The sequence below is a fragment of the Mesoplodon bidens genome (genome assembly GCF_964165515.1).
Source record: "Mesoplodon bidens genome assembly, chromosome: 4".
Lineage (NCBI taxonomy): Eukaryota > Metazoa > Chordata > Mammalia > Artiodactyla > Ziphiidae > Mesoplodon > Mesoplodon bidens.
In genome coordinates, this window is record NC_138160.1 from 138,816,041 (window position 1) to 138,836,652 (window position 20,612).

At 40.6% G+C, this 20,612-nt stretch overlaps 1 protein-coding gene across 1 annotated transcript in view; it reads right to left on the reverse strand.

Annotated features, from left to right (window-relative positions):
* Positions 1–20,366, reverse strand: part of CALR3 (calreticulin 3) — a 31,348-nt gene extending 10,982 nt beyond the window's left edge. Inside the window, exons 1-4 of the mRNA XM_081233632.1 lie at positions 20,258–20,366; positions 19,947–20,048; positions 17,256–17,459; positions 3,411–3,505 (exon numbers count right to left, since the gene is read on the reverse strand). Of these exons, the coding sequence (XP_081089758.1) occupies positions 3,411–3,505; positions 17,256–17,459; positions 19,947–20,048; positions 20,258–20,348 (492 nt within the window). The 5' untranslated portion in view covers positions 20,349–20,366. The remainder of the gene's footprint in view (positions 1–3,410; positions 3,506–17,255; positions 17,460–19,946; positions 20,049–20,257) is intronic.
* Positions 20,367–20,612: the final 246 nt, after the last annotated feature.

Sequence of the window (20,612 nt, forward strand, 5' to 3'; positions counted from 1 at the left end):
AACCCGTGTTCCCTGGATTGGAAGGTGGATTCTTTACCACTGGACCACCAGGGAAGTCCCTTTTATTTATTTATTTTTTTCTGGTAGGTCTTTTTTCTTCCCTTCCTCTTTTGTTCTCGTCTCTTGTGGTTTGATGACCATCTTTAGTGTTGTGCTTGGGTTGCTTTTTCTTTTGTGTGTGTATATCTATTGTAGTTTGGGGTTTGCTGTCCCCATGAGGTTTTGTATAGCAGACTATACATGTACAAGGTTGTTTTAAGTTTCTAGTCTCTTTCCTGCCTAGAGGAGTTCCTTTAGCATTTGTTGAAAAGCTGGGCTGGTGGTGCTGAATTCTCTTAGCTTTTGCTTGTCTGTAAGCTTTTGATTTCTCCATCATATCTGAATGACAGCCTTGCTGGGTAGAGTATTCCTGGGTGTAGGTTCTTCCCTTTCATCACTTTAAATATATCGTGCCACTCCCTTCTGGCCTGCAGAGTTTCTGCTGAGAAGTCAGCTGTTAACCTTATGGGAGTTCCCTGGTATGCTATTTGTCATTTTTCTCTTGTTGCTTTTAATAGTTTTTCTCTGTCTTTAATTTTTGTCAATTTGATTATTATGTGTCTCAGTGTGTTTCTCCTTGGGTTTATCCTGCCTGGGACACTTCGCACTTCCTGGACTTGGGTGGCTATTTCCTTTCCCAGGTTAGGGAAGTTTTCAACTATAATCTCTTCAAATATATTCTCAGGTCCTTTCTCTCTCTCCTCCTCCTCCTGGGACCCCTATAATGTGAATGTTGGTGCATTTAATGTTGTTCCAGAAGTCTCTTAGGCTGTCTTCTTTTCATTCTGTTTTCTTTATTCTGTTCTGCAGCAGTGATTTCCACCCTTCTGTCTTCCAGGTCACTTACCCGTTCTTCTCCCTCAGTTATTCTGCTATCGGTTCCTTCTGGTGTATTTTTCAGTTCAGTTATTGTATTGTTCATCTTTCTTTGTTCTTTAATTCTTCTAGTTCTTTGTTAAACATTTCTTGCATCTTCTCAATCCTTGCCTCCATGCTTTTTCGAAGGTCCTGGATAATCTTCACTATCATTATTCTGAATTCTTTTTCTGGAATTTAGTTGTTTTTCTGGGGTTTTATCTTGTTCCTTCATCTGGGACATAATCCTCTGCCTTTTCATTTCGTCTATCTTTCTGTGATTGTGCTTTTCCTTCTGCAGGCTGCAGGATTGTAGTTCTTCTTGTGTCTGCTGTCTGCCCTCTGGTGGTTGAGGCTATCTAAGAGGCTCGTGCAATTTTCCTCATGGGAGGGACTGGTGATGAGTAGAGCTGGGTGTTGCTCTGGTGGGCAGAGCTCAGTAAAACTTTAATCTGCTTGTCTGCTGATGGGTGGGGCTGTGTTCCCTCGCTGTTGTTTGTTTGGCCTGAGTAGGCTCTTTGGTGGGGCTAATGGAGGACCCCGGGAGGGCTCACGCCAATGAGTACTTCCCATAACTTCTGCTGCCAGTGTCCTTGTCCCCCCGGTGAGCCACAGCCGCCCACCCGCTCCTCTGCATAAGACCCATCAACATTAGCAGGTAGGTCTGGTTCAGTCTCCTGTGGGGTCACTGTTCCTTCTCCCGGGTCCTGGTGCACACAAGACTTTGTGTGTGCCCTCTAAGAGTGGAGTCTCTGTTTCCCCCAGTCTTGTTGAAGTCCTGCAATCAAATCCCGCTAGCTTTCAAAGTCCAATTCTCTGGGGATTCCTCCTCCTGTTGCCAGACCCCCAGGTTAGGAAGCCTAACATGGGGCTCAGAACCTTCACTCCAGTGGTGAACTTCTGTGGTATAATTGTCCTCCAGTTTGTGAGTTGCCCACCCAGCAGTTAGGGGATTTGATTTTATTGTGATTGCACCCCTCCTACCATCTCATTGTGGCTTCTCCTTCTGTCGTTGGATGTGGGATATCTTTTTTGGTGAGTTCCAGTGTCTTCCTGTTGATGATCGTTCAGCAGTTAGTTGTGATGCCAGTGTTCTCACAAGACGGAGTGAGTGCACATCCTTCTACTCCGCTATCTTGAACCAATCTCCTGAGGTATTTTTTTAAACAATGCAGGCCAGACCTCCTCCTTGAAAATCCTTGAGGGCTGACCACTGCATTTCTTTTACAGCATTGCAGAGTGAATCGGAGCCCCATGAAGATAACCTTGCTCCTCACCGAGGAGTCCGTAATGCTGACTAGCTGCTATGATCCAAGGCTCCAAGGCTCCTTCAGCAGACTTGTCTCTTATTTTTCTAACAGGCTGCAGAAATACCAATACCTGTTTGAGGGAGTTGTCAGCCTGCCAGTGCCACTCAGGGCCCGGTAGGCTTGCTGCCCCCAGGTGACCAAGCTCTGGCCTCCCAGGCACAGTCCAGGCCAGACCTCACAGCCTCCATCTGGTAGTGTCATCCCCTTTCTCTCCTGCATGCCTGAGCTGCAACTGAACAAATGCTCGGGAATCATATCATGAAGACTGGTCCTCTGGTCCAACACTAAGGTGGAGGAGGAAGACTTGGATTTTGAGCTCCCCTCCACCCTCAAGGGAGGGGTGTCAGGTCTCTGAGTATATGGAGGACCTGCTGATCCTTTAGAACAATCAAGTCAGCAGGCAGGACCCGGCGAGAAACCATGTTGCCAATAGAGACTGGGGCTTTGTGAGGGTGCCGAGTACCCCCTGCTCAGGTCGAGACTGAATAAAGGACGGTTATGGATGCTTCCGCTCCTTGCTGTCAATGATTTTGAAATACACTGGCCTCCTGCCCAGATTCACAGAGGCTATGGGTGCTGGGGATGCCTCAGGGGACAGGTCCCTGCTTCCTGGTGCTTACCTTCAAAGTGTGGGGGGATGAGCTTTAGGGAGTGTACGTCCCGTTCACAGGCCCACACACCAGGGACTTAATGCAAGCTGCCTCTTTGGAGAAGCCCTGGGTAGGGCCAATGAGTTATAAACAGGCCCTAAGACCTAAAATGACATTTTCACAGGATCCCCTGGGTAAAAATGTAAAGCATGTATGCATTTGTTTTAGAAATATTCCCATTTTAAATTGTTTTCGTATTTTGAAGATTAATTTCACCAGAATTTTTTTTCACCCTGAGTATTTCAGTAATGATGATGGGTATAGCTGAAATGTGACCATCCTGTTGTAACCCTTATGGGGCATTTTATATATCAATGTCATGGCTCACAGTGAGAAGCGTACCCTCCTGGTGGGTAAAAACTTTGGAAACCAAACCAATCAAAGTGGTGGACAAGTGTCTCTAACAGGCCTGCTAAACTGGAAAGCAGGGACAGGACAGACAAGGCCCATACATAGTTCACTTAAATATTTTAAGGTCAAAACTATTTTCTATAAACTTACGTTATTATCTGGCAAGAGTTAACATGATCACTGATTTGAATATGAAAGAATTTACCTTACACCTGATTGATTTCTTGTTTGAGTGATACTGATTCTTGAAATGTAAAATAACATGAACTTTCATGACATCAAATCCACAAATATCGGGTCCTACAAAAGAAAATTTTTAACTGCTCTCAATTTCCTTCTGTCATGCATCACCACAGGATATCCCCAACCATTCTCCTGAAATAATATACAAGGCACAGGAAGCTTACATGTCTGGGAATAATCAGATGTTCTTGTGGAGATATTTAAATGGATGGTGACACTCAGTTCAGGTCACGGTCACTGCAGCCACTTTGGATTGGAGTGTAAGCCAGAATGTGAGGAAGAGAAGGAAGGTCTAACAACAGTCTAGTAAGAGTCCCCCCCATGTGCTGTCTGAGTCTCAGGCCCTCACTCTGAAGTTCTGACCAAGGCTCCTGTACCCATAGGAGGGCTTCAGAGCTGGACTGACTGGCTCCGATCCCAGTTCTCCTTCACTGTTGAGATATATTTGCAACTAACATATTCACCTCCCATGCCTCAGTGTCCTGGTCTGTAAAATAGGGGTGTTAATCTTGACTTCACAAAGCTATTTTGCCAATTCAAGGGGCTAATGTATGTAAAGCTTTTAGTATGGCAATGCTCAATATTTGTTGTTATTACTGTTATGCTCCAAGACAACACACACACACACACACACACACACACACACACATATATATTCTTAAAGATAACACCACATCTTAAGCAAAAAAGAGGTTACAATCAGTACGTAGGTTCCAATGAACTGTGAAATCTATAAAGAGTTCTATTCAAAGTTAATGGTTTTTGCTTTTGGCAAAATTTAACACCCATTTATGATAAAAGCCTTACAGAAAGTAGGCATAGAGGGAACTTCGCTCAACATAATAAAGACCATATATGACAAACCCACAGCCAACATCGTTCTCAATTGTGAAACACTGAAACCATTTCCTCTAAGATTAGGAACATGACAAGGTTGTCCACTCTCACCACTATTATTCAACATTGTTTTGGAAGTTTTAGCCACAGCAATCAGAGAAGAAAAAGAAATAAAAGGAATCCAAATCAGAAAAGAAGAAGTAAAGCTGTCACTGTTTGCAGATGACATGATACTTTACATAGAGAATCCTAAAGAGGCTACCAGAAAACTACTAGAGCTAAATCAATGAATTTGGTAAAGTAGCAGGATACAAAATTAATGCACAGAAATCTCTTTCACTCTTACACACTAATGATGAAAATTTGAAAGAGAAATTAAGGAAACATTGTAAGAAAAAGAATAAAATACCTAGGAATAAACCTACCTGAGGAGACAAAAGACCTGTATGCAGAAAACTATAAGACACTGATGAAAGAAGTTAAAGATAATACAAACAGATGGAGAGATATACCATGTTCTTGGATTGGAAGAATCAACATTGTGAAAATGACTCTACTACCCAAAGCAATCTACAGATTCAGTGCAATCCCTATCAAACTACCAATGGCATTTTTCACAGAACTAGAACAAAAAATTTCACAATTTGTATGGAAGCACAAAAGATCCCGAATAGCGAAAGCAATACTGAGAAAGAAAAATGGAGCTGGAGGCATCAGGCTCCTGGACTTCAGACAATACCACAAAGCTACAGTCATGAAGACAGTATGGTACTGGCACAAAAACAGAAATATAGATCAATGGAACAGGATAGAAAGCCCAGCCCAGAGATAAACTCACCCACATATGGTCACCTTATTTTTGATAAAGGAGGCAAGAATATACAATGGAGAAAAGACAGCCTTTTCAATAAGTGGTGCTGGGAAAACTGGACAGCTACATGTAAAAGAATGAAATTAGAACACTTCCTAACACCATACACAAAAATAAACTCACAGTGGATTAAAGACCTAAATGTAAGGCCAGACACTATAAAACTCTTAGAGGAAAACATAGGCAGAACACTCTATGACATAAATCACAGCAAGATCCTTTTTGACCTACCTCCTAGAGAAATGGAAATAAAAACAAAAATAAACAAACAGGACCTAATAAAACTTAAAAGCTTTTGTACAGCAAAGGAAACCATAAACAAGATGAAAAAACAACCCTCAGAATGGGAGAAAATATTTGCAAATGAAGCAACTGACAACGGATTAATCGCCAAATTTTACAAACAGCTCATGCAGCTCAATATCAGAAAAACAAACAATCCAATTCAAAAGTGGGCAGAAGACCTAAGTAGACATTTCTCCAGAGAAGATATACAGATTGCCAACAAACACATGAAAGGATGCTCAACATCACTAATCATTAGAGAAATGCAAATCAAAACTACAATGAGTTACTACCTCGCACCAGTCAGAATGGCCATCATCAAAAAATCTACAAACAATAAATGCTGGAGAGGGTGTGGAGAAAAGGGAACCCTTTTGCACTGTTGGTGGGAATGTAAATTGATACAGGCACTATGGAGAACAGTACAGAGGTTCCTTAAAAAACTACAAATAGAACTACCATATGACCCAGCAATCCCACTACTGGGCATATACCCTGAGAAAACTGTAATTCAAAAAAAGTCACGTACCACAATGTTCATTGCAGCTCTATTTACAATAGCCAGGATATGAAAGCAACCTAAGTGTCCATCAACAGATGAATGGATAAAGGAGATATGGCACGTATATACAATGGAATATTACTCAGCCATAAAAAGAAACAAAATTGAGTTACTTGTAGTGAGGTGGATGGACCTAGAGTCTGTCATACAGAGTGAAATAAGTCAGAAAGAGAAAAACAAATACCGTATGCTAACACACATATATGGAATCTAAAAAAAAAAAAAAAGGTTCTGAAAACCCTAGGGGCAGGACAGGAATAAAGTCGCAGACGTATAAAATGGACTTGAGAACACAGGGAGGAGGAAGGGTAAGCTGAGAAGAAGTGAGAGAGTGGCATGGACTTAAATATACTACCAAATGTAAAATAGATAGCTAGTGGGAAGCAGCTGCATAGCACAGGGAGATCAGCTCAGTGCTTTGTGACCTCCTAGAGGGGTGGGATAGGGAGGGTGGGAGGGAGATGCAAGAGGGAGGAGATATGGGGATATATGTATATGTATAGTTGATTCACTTTGTAATAAAGCAGTAAGTAACACACCATTGTAAAGCAATTATACCCCAACAAAGATGTTAAAAAAAAAGTTAATGATTTTTAAATTGGCACGTAAGTTTTAGTCACTAAGGAAATGGAATGCTGTAGGACACTATTCCCGGCTCAGAGACAAAGAAGTTCTGAATATTCTAAGCAAGGTTTACAGGAGGGATCTGGAAAATCTGTCAAACCTTCCGAGACTGTTTGGAATTACCCTGCTGCGGCTTCATTGACTTTAAGCCATAGGAATGTACTAAAGTATCTGCATGTCTTTCTGTCTCAGACGGAATTCCACCACATTCACTGACCCAGGCCTGCATGAACAAACCCTGTGTAAACACAAGCAGATGACTGTGACTTCTTCTTGAACTTGCAGTGATGAACCTCCAGATTAAATAAGAGAGATCTAGGCTGCACATACTTACTTAAAGAGCATTATCAATTTGCCAGAGTAGATGCGACATTTTACTTGGAAATACCATCCACGGAACTGACAAAGAACACCACATCTATCTCCTGGTTGAGTTCCCGGAGGACGGGTGGTTTATGTAATTTCCTTTTTTGTCATTGCTGGAAAACATTCCAGTTCAATTTTTTAAAACAAAAGCTATGTAAATTATTTGTATGAAAGTCTATTATCTCAGGATTGAAACATGAAATTTACTTTTCCTTCGAAATTGGTCAGAATTTTCCTCTCTATTCCTAAGCACCTACATACTTTTACTATTAAATTCAGCTTCAGAATGTGCCCAGATCTGACCAGAAAAATCTGGACATTTTCCATTAACAGCAATCATAAAATAGTTATGCAGTAATGGATTTTTGTGAAGAATGGGGTAGGCAGATGGGCTCTGAAATTGGGCTGACCTGACTTTGGGCAAGTATTTTAATCTTTCTGAGCCTCAGCAAAATGGGGGCTGTGTTACCCATTTCCTAGGGTTTTACACATAATCTAAGATTGCATGGGTAAGGCCCCTGGCAAGGGCCCAATAAAATATATTTCTCTCTTCCTCTTCAACACTAGCAAGCTGCTCTCAAACCAAAGGCTAGAGCTGAGAAATCACAGGAAGTGTTCTAATAGTGACACAATGGGTTTGGGTAAAATGTAACTGATGTTGAGTTAAAAGCAAAATAATGCGGAAAATTTATATATATATATATATATATATATATATATATATATATATTTTACTCCAACATATGCTGCTTTGCAATTTAAATGTAGCAGACATGCTGTGTATATTTAAAAGTAGTATTTTGGTGGATATTTGTGGTTATTTTGTTTACTAAATCTAACTAAATCAAATATTTGTGAACTCATCTCTAATTCAATAGATATTATTCTTTTGCCAGATATCTCTGCCATCCTGTTTTAAGAGAATAATAACAATAACCAAAACGGAGACATTTAAATTTATTTTTTAATCTAAATAAAGACCTTTTCCATTCCAGATTTTAAATTCAAGAGTAAATGTGAGGGACTTCCCTGGTGGCGCAGTGGTTAGCAATCCGCCTGCCAGTGCAGGGGACACAGGTTTGAGCCCTGGTCTGGGAGGATCCCACATGCCACGGAGCAACTAAGCTGTGCACCACAACTACTGAGCCTGTCCTCTAGAGCCCAAGCCACAACTACTGAGCCCACATGCGGCAACTACTGAAGTCCACGGGCCTAGAGCCTGTGCTCCACAACAAGAAAAGCCACCGCAATGAGAAGCCTGCGCACTGCAACGAAGAGTAGCCCTGCTCGCTGCAACTAGAGAAAGCCCGCACACAGCAATGAAGACCCAATATAGCCATAAATAAATAAATAAACAAACAAATAAATATTTTTAAAAAGAGTAAATGTGAGGCGTGGCAGGTAGAGAGAACTCTGGGCAGGGAGTCGGGGACTGCACAATCTGTGGAAACTTTGGATCAATCTAATGCTGTGTCCTTGGAGAAGTTGCCTCACTCTCCAAAATGACAGAGCAGAATTAGATCTAAATCTAATAAGTAATCTAATATCTAATAAAATAATACTCTTTTTACTTCTACAATAACATCAAGACCAGCTGTATATATAAATACAAGGACAGCATAACTAGGTGTCTGAAGCCTGATCCTGATCATGAAAAAATTTAAAATAAGCATGGGAAAATGTCACATGAGAGAAAATAATTTTAAAGAATAAGTCCCCAAATCTGGATTATGGATGGATATTTTAAAATACATTTTCATCCTTAAAGCTTTTTCTTTTCCACCTTTTTTTTTTTATTGTGGCAAAATACGTACAACACAAACTTTACCATCTTAGCCATTTTTAGTGTACAGTTCAGTGGTATTAAACACATTCACATTGTTAGCCAACCATCACCACCAACAATCCCCATAACACTTTTCATTTTGTAAAACTGAAACTCTATACCCATTAAGCAATAACTCTCCATCTTCCCTTCTCCCCAGCCCCTGGCAACCACCATTCTACTTTCTACCTCTATGATTTTCACTACTCTAAGTACCTTCCACCAAAGGGGAAATCACAGGCTCGGAGGGGCAGGCACTTAGAGAATCCATCTTCCTGAGTCACCTCTCAGCAAACCCTACTTTCAAGTCCCTGGATATCCTGTCTCACTTCAGCTTTAGTGTGAACAGGATGTGTAAGACATGGGGACACTGAAATGGGAGGGCAGGACAGTGCCACCAAAATTGTGCCCCAGCGCAGCTCACCGAATGACCTGCCGACATCAAGGCTGTCCTGGGGAGTTGGCTGCTGCCTGAACATGGTTCTGGCAAAGAAAGAGGTGAGATGGGCTTTTAGGCTGTGACAGCATTAAAAATCATCAGCCATGTTATAAAGCAGAAACTAAAAAAAAAAAAAAAAAATCATCAGCCATGTTATAAAGCAGAAACTAAAAAAAAAAAAAAAAAAATCATCAGCCATGTTATAAAGCAGAAACTAAAAAAAAAAAAAAAAAAATCATCAGCCATGTTATAAAGCAGAAACTAAAAAAAAAAAAAAAAAATCATCAGCCATGTTATAAAGCAGAAACTAAAAAAAAAAAAAAAAAATCATCAGCCATGGAGTTCCTTTGTCATGCAATTCCCAAACCCTTTTAATTTATTGAGGCAAAATTCGCATCACATAAAATCAACCATTTTATTTATTTATTTTCTTTCTTTCTTTCTTTTTCTCTCTTTTTTTGGTTACACCACACAGCTTGTGGGATCTTAGTTCCTCGACCAGGGATGGAACCTGGACCCTTGGTAGTGAAAGCGCAGAGTCCTAACCACTGGACCACCAGGGAATTACCTCTTAAAAAAAATATATATATATATATAGTTTAATTTTTATTTTATATTGGAGTATATTTGATTTACAATGTTGTGTTAGTTTCAGGTGTACAGCAAAGTGGTTCCGTTATACATATACATATATCTACTCTTTTTCAGATTCTTTTCCCATATAGGTTATTACAGAGTGTTGAGTAGTGTTCCCTGTGCTATACAGTACATCCTTGTTGATTATCTAAAAACCAACCATTTTATTTATTTATTTTTATTTATCTATTTATTTTTGGCTGTGTTGGGTCTTCATTGCGGTGCCCTGGCTTTCTCTAGTTGTGGCGAGTAGGGGCTACTCTTCGTTGTGTTGCACGGGCTTCTCATTGCGGTGGCTTCTCTTGTTGCAGAACACAGGCTCTAGGTGTGCAGGCTTCAGTAGTTGTGGCACATGGGCTCAGTAATTGTGGCTCACAGGCTCTAGAGCACAGGCTCAGTAGTTGTGGTACATGGGCTTAGTTGTTCAACGGCATGTAGGATCTTCCCGGACCAGGGATCAAACCCGTGTCCCCTGCATTGGCAGGCAGATTCCCTTCCCAACCACTGTGCCACCAGGGAAGTCCCAGTTATTGGAATTTTGATAGGGATTGGACTGAATTTCTTTGGAACTTGTAGATTGCTTTGGGTAGTATTGACATTTTAACAATATTAAGTCTTCCAATCCACAAACATGGGATATGTTCCCATTTATTGATGTCTTAATTTCTTCCAGCAATAATGTGTAGTTTGCATTAGACAAGTCTCTCACTTTCTTGGTTAAGATGATTACTAAGTATTTTACTCCTTTGGATGTCATTGTAAATGACATTGTTTTTGTAATTTCCTTTTCAGATTATTCATTGTGTATAGGAATGCAACTGTTTTGGGGTTTGTTTTTTAACATGTTGACTTTGTATACTGTTACTTTGCTGAATTCATTCATTAGTTCTAATAGGGTTTTTCTGTGCAAGCTTTAGGGTTTTCTACATATCATATCATCTGCAAACAGATAATTTTACTTCTTCTTTTCCAATTTCTTTTCTTTTTCTTGCCTAATTGCTCTGGCTAAAACTTCCAGTACTATGTTGAATAGAAGTGGGAAGACAGGCATCCTTGCCTTGTTCAGATCTCAGAGGAAACACTTTGAGTTTTTCTGAGTATGCTCACTGTGGGGTTTTCATATATGCTCTTTATTACGTTGAATTTGTTTCCTTTTATTCCTAGTTTGTTGTGTGTTTTTATTATGAAAAGGTGTTGAATTTTGTCAAATGCTTTTTCTGCATCAAATGTGATGATCATTTTTCCCCCTTCATTCTGTTGATGTTGCATATTACATTGATTTTCATATGTCAAACCATACTTGCATCCCAGGAATAAATGCCACTTGGTCATGTTGTATAATTCTTTTAGTATGCTGCTGAATTCTGTTTAGTAGTATATTGTTGACGATTTGCATCAGTGTTTTCTTGTAGAGTCTTTGGTTTTGGTATTAGGGTAATGTTGGCATCATAGAATGAGTTAGGAAGTGTTCCCTCCTTTTCAATTTTTTGGAAAAGTTTGAGAAGGATTGGTATTCTTTCAATGTTTGGTAGAATTCACCAGTGAAACCATCAGATTCAGAGCCAGCCTTCCTTCCTTCTTTCCTTCTTTCCTTCCTTCCTTCCTCTTCCAGTTTTATTGAAATATTATTGCCATACAGAACTATATAAGCTTAATATACACAACATAATGATTTGACTTACATATACCATGAAATGATGACCACAATAAATTTAGTGAACATCCATCATCTCATATAGGTACAGAATTTTAAAAAAAGTATTTTTTCCTTGTGGTGAGAACTCTTAGGATTTACTCTATCAACAGCTTTCATATATAACATACAGCAGTGTTAAGAATATTAATCATATTGTACATTACAACCCTAGTATTTATTTGTCTTATAACTGGAAGTTTGTACCTTTTGACCACCTTCATCCCATTCCCCCTCCTCCGCGCCCACCTCTGGTAACCACAAATCTGATCTCCTTCTCTATGAGTTTGCTTGTGAAGTATAATTGTCCTACAACATTATGTTAGCTCCTGGTGCAGAAAATAGTGATTCAATATTTTTATACATTACAAAATGGTCACCATGATAAGTTTAATTACTTTGTTACCATACAAAGAAACTACATTATTATATATGACTATATAATATATGACTATATGATTATATTCCCCATGCTGTACATTTCATCCCTGTGGCTCACTTATTTTGCAACCGGAAATTTGTACCTCTGAATCTCTACCACCTACTTTACTCATCTTTTCACCCTCCTCCCTTCTGGCAACCACCTGTTCTCTACATTTATGACTCTCTACTTTGTTATATTTGTTCATTTGCTTTGTTTTTTGGATTCCACATATAAGTGAAATCATATAGTATTTGTCTTTCTCTGTCTGACTTATTTCACTTAGCATAAAACTCTCTAAGTCCATCTGTGTTGTCACAAATAGAAAGATTTCATTCCTTTTTATGACTGAGTAATATTCCACTGTATATAGACATCTTCTTTATACACTCATTTATTGATGGGCACTTATATTCCTTCCATATCTTGGCTAATGGAAATAATGCTGCAACGAACATAGGGGAGCATATATCTAGCCATTCTGACAGGTGTGAGGTGATAGCTCATTGTGGCTTTGATTTGCATTTCTCTGATGATTAGTGATGTTGAACGTCTTTCATTTGTCTTTTGGCCATCTGTATGCCTTCTTTGGAAAAATGTCAATTCAGGTCCTCTGCCCATTTTTTGATTGGGCTTTTTTTTTGATGTTGAGTTCTATGAGTTCTTTATTTTGGATATTAACTCTTTATTGAATCTATCATTTGCAAATCTCCTCTCCCATTCAGTAGGCTGCCTTTTCATTTTGTTCGTGGTTTCCTTCACTGTGCAAAGGCTTTTGAGTTTGATGTAGTCCCACTTATTTATTTTTGCTTTTGTTCCCCTTGCCTGAGGAGACAGATGCAAAAAAAATATTGCTTAAGCTGAAGTCAAAGAGCATACTGCCTGTTTTCTTCTAGGAGTTTTATGGTTTCAGGTTGTAATTTAAGTCTTTAATCCATTTTGAGTTTATTTTTGTATATAGTGAGAGAGTAGCCCAGTTTTCCCAAAACTATTTATTGAAGAGGCTGTCTTTTTCCCATTGTAAGCTTTTGCCTTTTTTGTTGTGGATTGACATATATAAGCATGGGTTCATTTCTGAAATCTTTATTCTGTTTCACTGATCTGTGTGTTTGTTTCTATGCCAGTACCATACTGTTTTGATTACTATAAGCTTTGTAGTATAGTTTGAAATCAGGGAGTGTGGTATCTCCAGCTTCGTTACTCTTTCTCAAAATTGTTCTGCCTATTTGGGGTCATTGTGTTTCCATACAGATTTTAGAATTATTTGTTCTTGTTTGTGAAAAATGCCATTGGTATTTTGATAGGGATTGCATTGAATCTGTATATTGCCTTGGGGAAGATGGATATTTTAACAATATTAATTCTTCCAATCCATGAGGTATACCTTTCAATTTGTTTGTGTCATCTTCAATTTCTTTCTTCAGTGCCTTATAGTTTTCTGAGCACAGGACTTTTACCTCCTTAGTTAGATTTATTCCTAGGTATTTTATTCTTTTTGATGCAACTGTAAATGGGTTTGTTTTCCTAATTTTTCTGATAGTTTGTTGTTGGTGTATGGAAAGAAAACAGATTTCTGTATATTAATTTTATATCCTGCAGTTTTACTGAATTTATTAGTTCTAGTAGTATTTTGGCAGTGTCTTTAGTATTGTCTATGTATAGTACCATGTCATCTGCACACAGTGACAGTTGTACCTCTTCCTTTCTAATTTGGATTCCTTTTATTTATTTTTCTTCTCTGATTGCTGTAGCCAGGACTTCCAATACTATGTTGAATAAAAGTGGCAAGAGTGGGCATCCTTATCTCATTCCTGATCTTAGAGGAAATGCTTTCAGCTTTTCACCACTGAATATAATGTTGGCTGTAGGTTTGTCATATATGGCCTTTATTATGTTGAGGTATATTCCCTATATACTCACTTTGTTGAGACAAGGCTTTTCTTTGTTGGGATAATTTTGTTTACTGCTTCAATTTCCTTACGACTTATAGGTCTATTCAGATTTCCTCTTTCTTTGTGATTGAGTCTTGGTAGGTTTTGTGTTTCTAGGAATTTGTCCCTTTCATCTAGGTTATCCAACTTTTTGGTGTACAAATATTCATAGTACTCTCTTATAATCCCTTTTATTTCTGTAGACAAGGTAGTAACATCCTCACTTTCATTTCTGATTTTAGTAATCTGAGTCTTCTCTCTTCTTCCCTTAGTCCATCTAGCTAGTTATTGATGTCACAAAGTTACATCTTTATAGGCTGTGTCCCCTAAAACATAAACTAATAATTCTTTAAAATGCATTTGTCTCTTAAATTATGTAGAAAACTAGATTTGTAGTTACAAACCAAAGTTACAGTAATATTAACTTTTACACAAATAATTGTTTTTCCTTAAATGTATTAGTCTCTTAAATCATGAAAACAAAAAGTGTAGTTATAAACCATTGTTAAATAATACTTTTATAATTATATTTACTTTTATTGAGATTTTTATTTCTCCATATAAGTTCAAGTTACTGTCTAGTGAGTGTCCTTTCATTTCACCTTACAGGACTCCCTTGAGCATTTCTTGTAAAGCAGTTCTAGTGGTTACAAACTCCCTCAGCTTTTCTGTCTTAATTTTTCCACATATTTGAAGGACAGTTCTGCCAAATGTGAGTTTTTATTGAGAGTTGTTTTTTTTTCTTTTCACTTTGAATCCACTGTCTTGTGGCCTCCGAAGTTTCTGATGAGAAATCTGATAAGCTTATTGCAAATGCCTTGTATGTGATGATTTGCTTCCCTCTTGCTGCTTTCAGCATTTTTTGTCTTTGCTTTTTGCAAGTTTGATTGCACTGTGTCTTGGTGTGGACCTCTTTGGGTTCATCTTACCTGGAGTTCATAGAGCTTCTTGGATATTTATATTCATGTATTTCATCAAATGTGGAAGTTTTCAGCCTTTGTTTTTTCAAATATTCTCTCCCTCTGGTTTTTCTCTCTCTTCTCCTTCTGTGACTCCCACAATGTGTACATTGGTCTGTTTGATGGTGTCCCACAGGTCCCTTAGCCTCTGTTTGCTCTCCTTCAATCTTGTTTCTTTCTGCTCCTCAGCCTTGATAATTTCAACTATCCTATCTTCAAGATCTGTTTCTTTCTTCTGCTTGCTCAAATCTGCCTTTGACTCTTCTAGTGAACTCTTCACGTCAGTTTACTTTTCAGCTCCAGAATTTGATTTTGGTTTCTTGTTAAGTATTCTATCTCCTTACTGATATTTCCATTTTACTCTCATTTTTCTTGACTTTCACTACATCTTCATTTAGTTCTTTTAGCATCATTCAGACAGTTATTTAGGTCTAATAGATCTGCCATTAGGTCTTTTTTTCAGGGACAGTTTCTGTTGATTTATTCTTTTCATTTGAATGGGCCACACTTTCCTGTTTCTTTGTATACCTTGTGATTATTTGTTAAACACTGGACATATGAGTCTAATAATGAATGTTAAGTCTGGAAATTGGATTCTCCTCCTTCTGCAAGGTTTGCTGTGTTGTTGTTGGTTTTTCGACTGATTGTTGAAGGCTGGCTCTGTACCAAGGGTCAGCCTGGGATGTAAACTAAGGTTTTCTCAGGTCTTTTCTGAGTGTTTTCCTGTGTATGTGTGGTCACTTTCTAATTTTCCCTGCATATGTAGTTGTTTTCTTTGTTTTTGTTTTCGTTTTCTCTTTTTTTTTGCAGTACATGGGCCTCTCACTGTTGTGGTCTCTCCTGTTGCGGAGCACAGGCTCTGGACGCGCAGGCTCAGTGGCCATGGCTCACGGGCCCAGCCGCTCCATGGCATGTGGGATCTTCCCAGACCGGGGCATGAACCCATGTCCCCTGCATCGGCAGGCGGACTCTCAACCACTGCGCCACCAGGGAAGCTCTCTAGTTGTTTTTTAATGTCCTAGTCTTTAATGTCTAGCTTCCTAAAGGGGAAAAGGTGAAAAATGAAAGGTGGGAGGGAAGGGGTCTGGCCCTTTAAGTCTCCTGGAAATCATTTCAGCTGGAGGGGGAGAGGCTTACAACAATGGGGGTATGTTTAACAACAATGGCTGCCCATCTCTTTTTCTGCGCCTCTGCAATAAGAAGGGGCAATCAGCCATCAGAGTTCAGATCCTTGATATTTGGAGGACAGGGTCCTTTTTGCCTACCCTGGCTCCCGTAAAAGCTGCTCCAGGAACCTGGTGCACAGCTGTCTGTCTGCCATGTGGCTGGAGGTGGGAATGGGTAGGTACTTCTGTGCTAAGAACTGAAATTCACCCAAATTGACCTCCCCAGTTTTCTCCTGGAAGTTGCAATACTTCCACAGACTGCATAGTTCCCTGTTACATCAGACAGATTCTGCCAGTGCAAGAATGTTTCCTTGTCTAGGTGGTGAGACAGATTCCTGGTGCTTCCTATTCCCCCATCTTCCCAGAATCCTCTTCATTCTTAAACGTTTTTGAATCCACACATTTCAGTTATGTCTAGTTCCTGCAGCCCAATGTGGCCTTCCCAATTCCAGCACAGATGTTAATCAATTACTCCTAGTGTCAGGAGACATTCAATGTATTCCAGGGGTCAACAATCTCCTTTTTCTGTAAGGAGCCAGACAGTAAATATTTTTGGTTTTGTGAGCTATATACTCTCTGTCATGACCACTCAACTCTGCCACTGCTGCTTGAAAGCAGCCATAGACAAGATGTAAATGAACTGAGTGAGGCTGCATTCCAATAAGACTTCATTTGTGGACACTGAAATTTGAGTTTCATATTATTTTCATGGGTCAAAAGTATTGTCCTTCTTTTGATTTTTTTAATCATCCAAAAATGTTAAAAAGCAGGAAGTTCCCTGGTTGCCTAGTGGTTAGGATTCTGGGCTTTCACTCCTGTGGCCTGGATTCAATCCCTGGTCAGGGAACTGAGATCCTGCAAGCCATGCAGTGCAGCCAAAAAATTAAAAAACCCATTCTCAGTTCATGGGCCATAACAAACACAGGCTGTGGGCCGATTTGGCCCATGGCCAAGGTTTACTGAGTCCTGAGGCATTCAAAATACTTGGGGCTACATTAATGTTGAATAAATAACTTTCTCCCAAGAACAACAGAATGGTACAGTCGCCTTTTTAAATACTAATTAGGTTTAACAGTACTAGAAACCTTTAGTTAGATAAACTCAACACAACTATAGCAAAGTCAGTCTAAGGATTCTACAGGTGGAAGGGTTTTCAAAATCACAAATTGTTGTCCATACTATCTAAACTCACCAAACATAATATAGTACTGGGATTTTCCATTCAGGTTCTTCTGATCCACGTCTGCAGGGAAGAGCTTAATGTAGCCCCCTCCACAGTCCATCTTCTGCTCATGTTTCACGGTGTACTGAATGATCAGAGTCTTCCCTTTATTGCTAAATGGTTTGAACCGTGCAGAGATGGCGTAGAATCGGCTATTTTGAGTGGTCTGCAGACCTTTAAATAAGAAGTACTCATGAAGGATTAGGAATGACACTGCTCAGCAATGCAGGGAATTAAATGGTTGTCCTCCCCCACCCCTGATAATAAACCTTCCAACCATTTATGTTGATCCTGCACCTATAGCACATTTGTACAATGATATACAATGGGCATATCACTAACAGGCTCTCTGCTGCCAGAGAACTTCTATTTCACATACGCATGTACATGTTTTTGTACTTAATATACCACTGTTAGGTCTTAAGTTATAAAAACACTTCAGCTCTAACTGACAAATATGCAATCTAATTATAGATAAAAGATTAATTTTGCTTCCCTTCATTTTCCAAGGGGTGGGAATGTACAAGGAAGCTTTGTAACAACTGGATTAAACAATGGAACATTCTACTTCTTTCCCTTAATTCTCATCTTAAAACAGCTATTTAAGAGACACAATGGCTGATGGAGGACAGATTGCTGATCTGGGGGAAAAAAAAAGTGCTTCACTGCCCTGGATGAGCTGGTCCTTGGGTGTCATCTGTGTGGTGGCTCTTTTTATGAAGATACCATTCTTTTGTCATCTGAATCTTGTAGTTTGTAAGTTTAGCCATTCACTTCAAGACCAAAAACCCCTTTTCAGTAGCCAAAAGGCTCTGTACCAATTCCTTATCTTATACTGGAGTATAAGACAAACCTGACAACAAGGACCTACTGTATAGCACAGGGAACTCTACTCAATATTTTGTAATAAACCTATAAGAGATTTTTGCAGTATGTGGGCCTCTCACTGTTGTGGCCTCTCCCGTTGCGGAGCACAGGCTCCGGATGCGCAGGCTCAGCGGCCATGGCTCACGGGCCCAGCCGCTCCGCGGCATGTGGGATCTTCCCAGATCGGGGCACGAACCCGTGTCTCCTGCATCGGCAGGCGGACTCTCAACCACTGCGCCACCAGGGAAGCCCAGAGCCAGTCTTCTTATAACCTACCCTTCCTTGCAAACATACTCCAGCCTCCATAACTGCCTATGCTGAGAGCCATCATTAATGAACCTGGCATTTTGTGTCAGTATGTCTAAGACTGAACTCACGGTTGACTCCCCACTCCCAAACCTCTCTCTCTCTCTCTCTCCTACATTCTTCCCCCACTCGTCACTTTCTCAGGTGATCTGTAGCCCCTTCCCCTACCATCCAGGCAATTCCTAAGGCCATCTGACTCACCACCTCCCTCTGTGTCTCACCACACTCCTCAGCCACCACCATCACCTCTCACTCATCTCTGTCTGGTTAAATTCTATTGATCTTTCCATCCATGGCTTCTATGTTATGGTCCTGGGAGACCACAATGAAAGGGGTCAAATTAACTGGTATCCTCAGTGCCTTGCCTGTGTCTGCTCTCAGTAGACAAGTGCTGGAATGAATGAAATGCACAGAGTCTCAGGATTCCAGGTTGGAGGAAGGAAAAACATTGTGGGAAAAAACCAAATGACAACCCCGCTCCCTGGACAAGCTTCACAGACCACCTTATTATTTCACTCCATTTTTGCCATTACAGCCTGACAATTTGGAACAATGTGTATCCACAAAACAATGAGGGCAACACTGGAATAACAGGGCCAAGATGGAAGTTGAGTGGAAGGTGGTAAAGAGGGAAATTTTTCATCTAAATCAGGGGTTGGTAAACGTTTTTCTGTTAAGGCCAGGGAATAAATGCTTTACACTTTGGGAGCCATTCCTTCTCCATCCTAATTACTCATTTCTGCCTTTGCAGCCTGAAAGCAGCCATAGACTGTATGCAAATGAAGAAGCATGGCTGTATTCCACTAACACTTTATTTATGGACCCTGAAATTTCGGGCATTTCATTGAATTTTGTGTAATTTTTATGCATCACAAAATACTATTCCCCTTTCTATTTTTCTCCAACAATTAAAAAACGTAGAGACCACTCTCAGCTAACTGTTTGTACAAAAAACAGGCAGTAGAGGAGCTGTAATTTGCCTACCTTTGATCATGAGGAATGAGAAGCCAGAATAGAGGTTATCCTTGGTACTTGGAGACTACTGACTTGGGCGGTGGTCGGGGGGGGGGGTGTGGGTAGGCCAGAAGGGAAGACTCTGGGGGTGGAGGTGGGGCCTGAAAACGTTCCTATCTTGACCTCGGTGTGCAGTTGTAAACATTCATCCTATTGGACCCCCAAAGATCCGTGTGCTTGACAGCATATAACTTTTACCCTGTTTTTCTTTTTAACGCGAAAATAAAAATGAGAAGTACCTTCTAAACTTTTTCCTTCTGTAGGGCAAGACCCTCGGCTCTCCAAACCCATTTGACTAGTGCTTGTAAAGAGTGGGTATCTTGGTCAAGAAAAGAGAGAGAAGACAAAAAAACCCTACCCATGCCTGTTTCCCGACCTGTGAAATGGGTGTTGGGGCTGTGCCATACCTACCCTGAAAGGTTGCTATGGGGGGTTAAACATTCATCTTGATTTTCTCACGATTCCTACACTAACCTTTGTCTTTCTCTTTATGACCATAAAATTTCCCGGACGAGAGTCCAAAATACCCAAATTGGGAGTCATTGGTGGACTGCACCCATCGGTTCCTCCAGCGCTCTGTTGGGGGGAAATAACACCGGTTAGGGCTGAAAACTGTTAATTTGGGTCGTGGGGAGAGTGTTGGGGGCCCTCGAGGCTTCGAAGCTTCGAGGTTTTGCCACCACCGATCCCTCGGCGACAGGCGGGGCCGATGGCAACTCGGGCCATCCGTTGGGCACTGGGGTATGAGGGAGCTTAAGCCTCCGCCACGGGCGGAGCCCCTTCACCTCCATCTAGAAATTCCTCCTGGAAGTAGACTGTGGCCAGCGCCACCCGCAGCACACAGACTGCCCAGAGCGAGACACGAGCGGCGGCCATGGAGAAGGCGCGGCCACCTCCTCTCGTAACCGTCCCTTTGCGCTCAGGGGTCTCCGCGGCGCGTCGGCCCCTTCTCGGAACTACTCCCGTCACACACCTCGCGATTGTGACCCGAGACACCATTGGGCTTTGATGCGCGGTGCACGCCGGGTCCCTCTTCAAACTACCATTCCCATGACGCCTCGCGATAGTCACCTGGAGCGCTATTGGTCGTTGGGGCGCGGGGTGCACCGGGAGGTGTAGTCTCTTTCGCCCTGGCGCCAT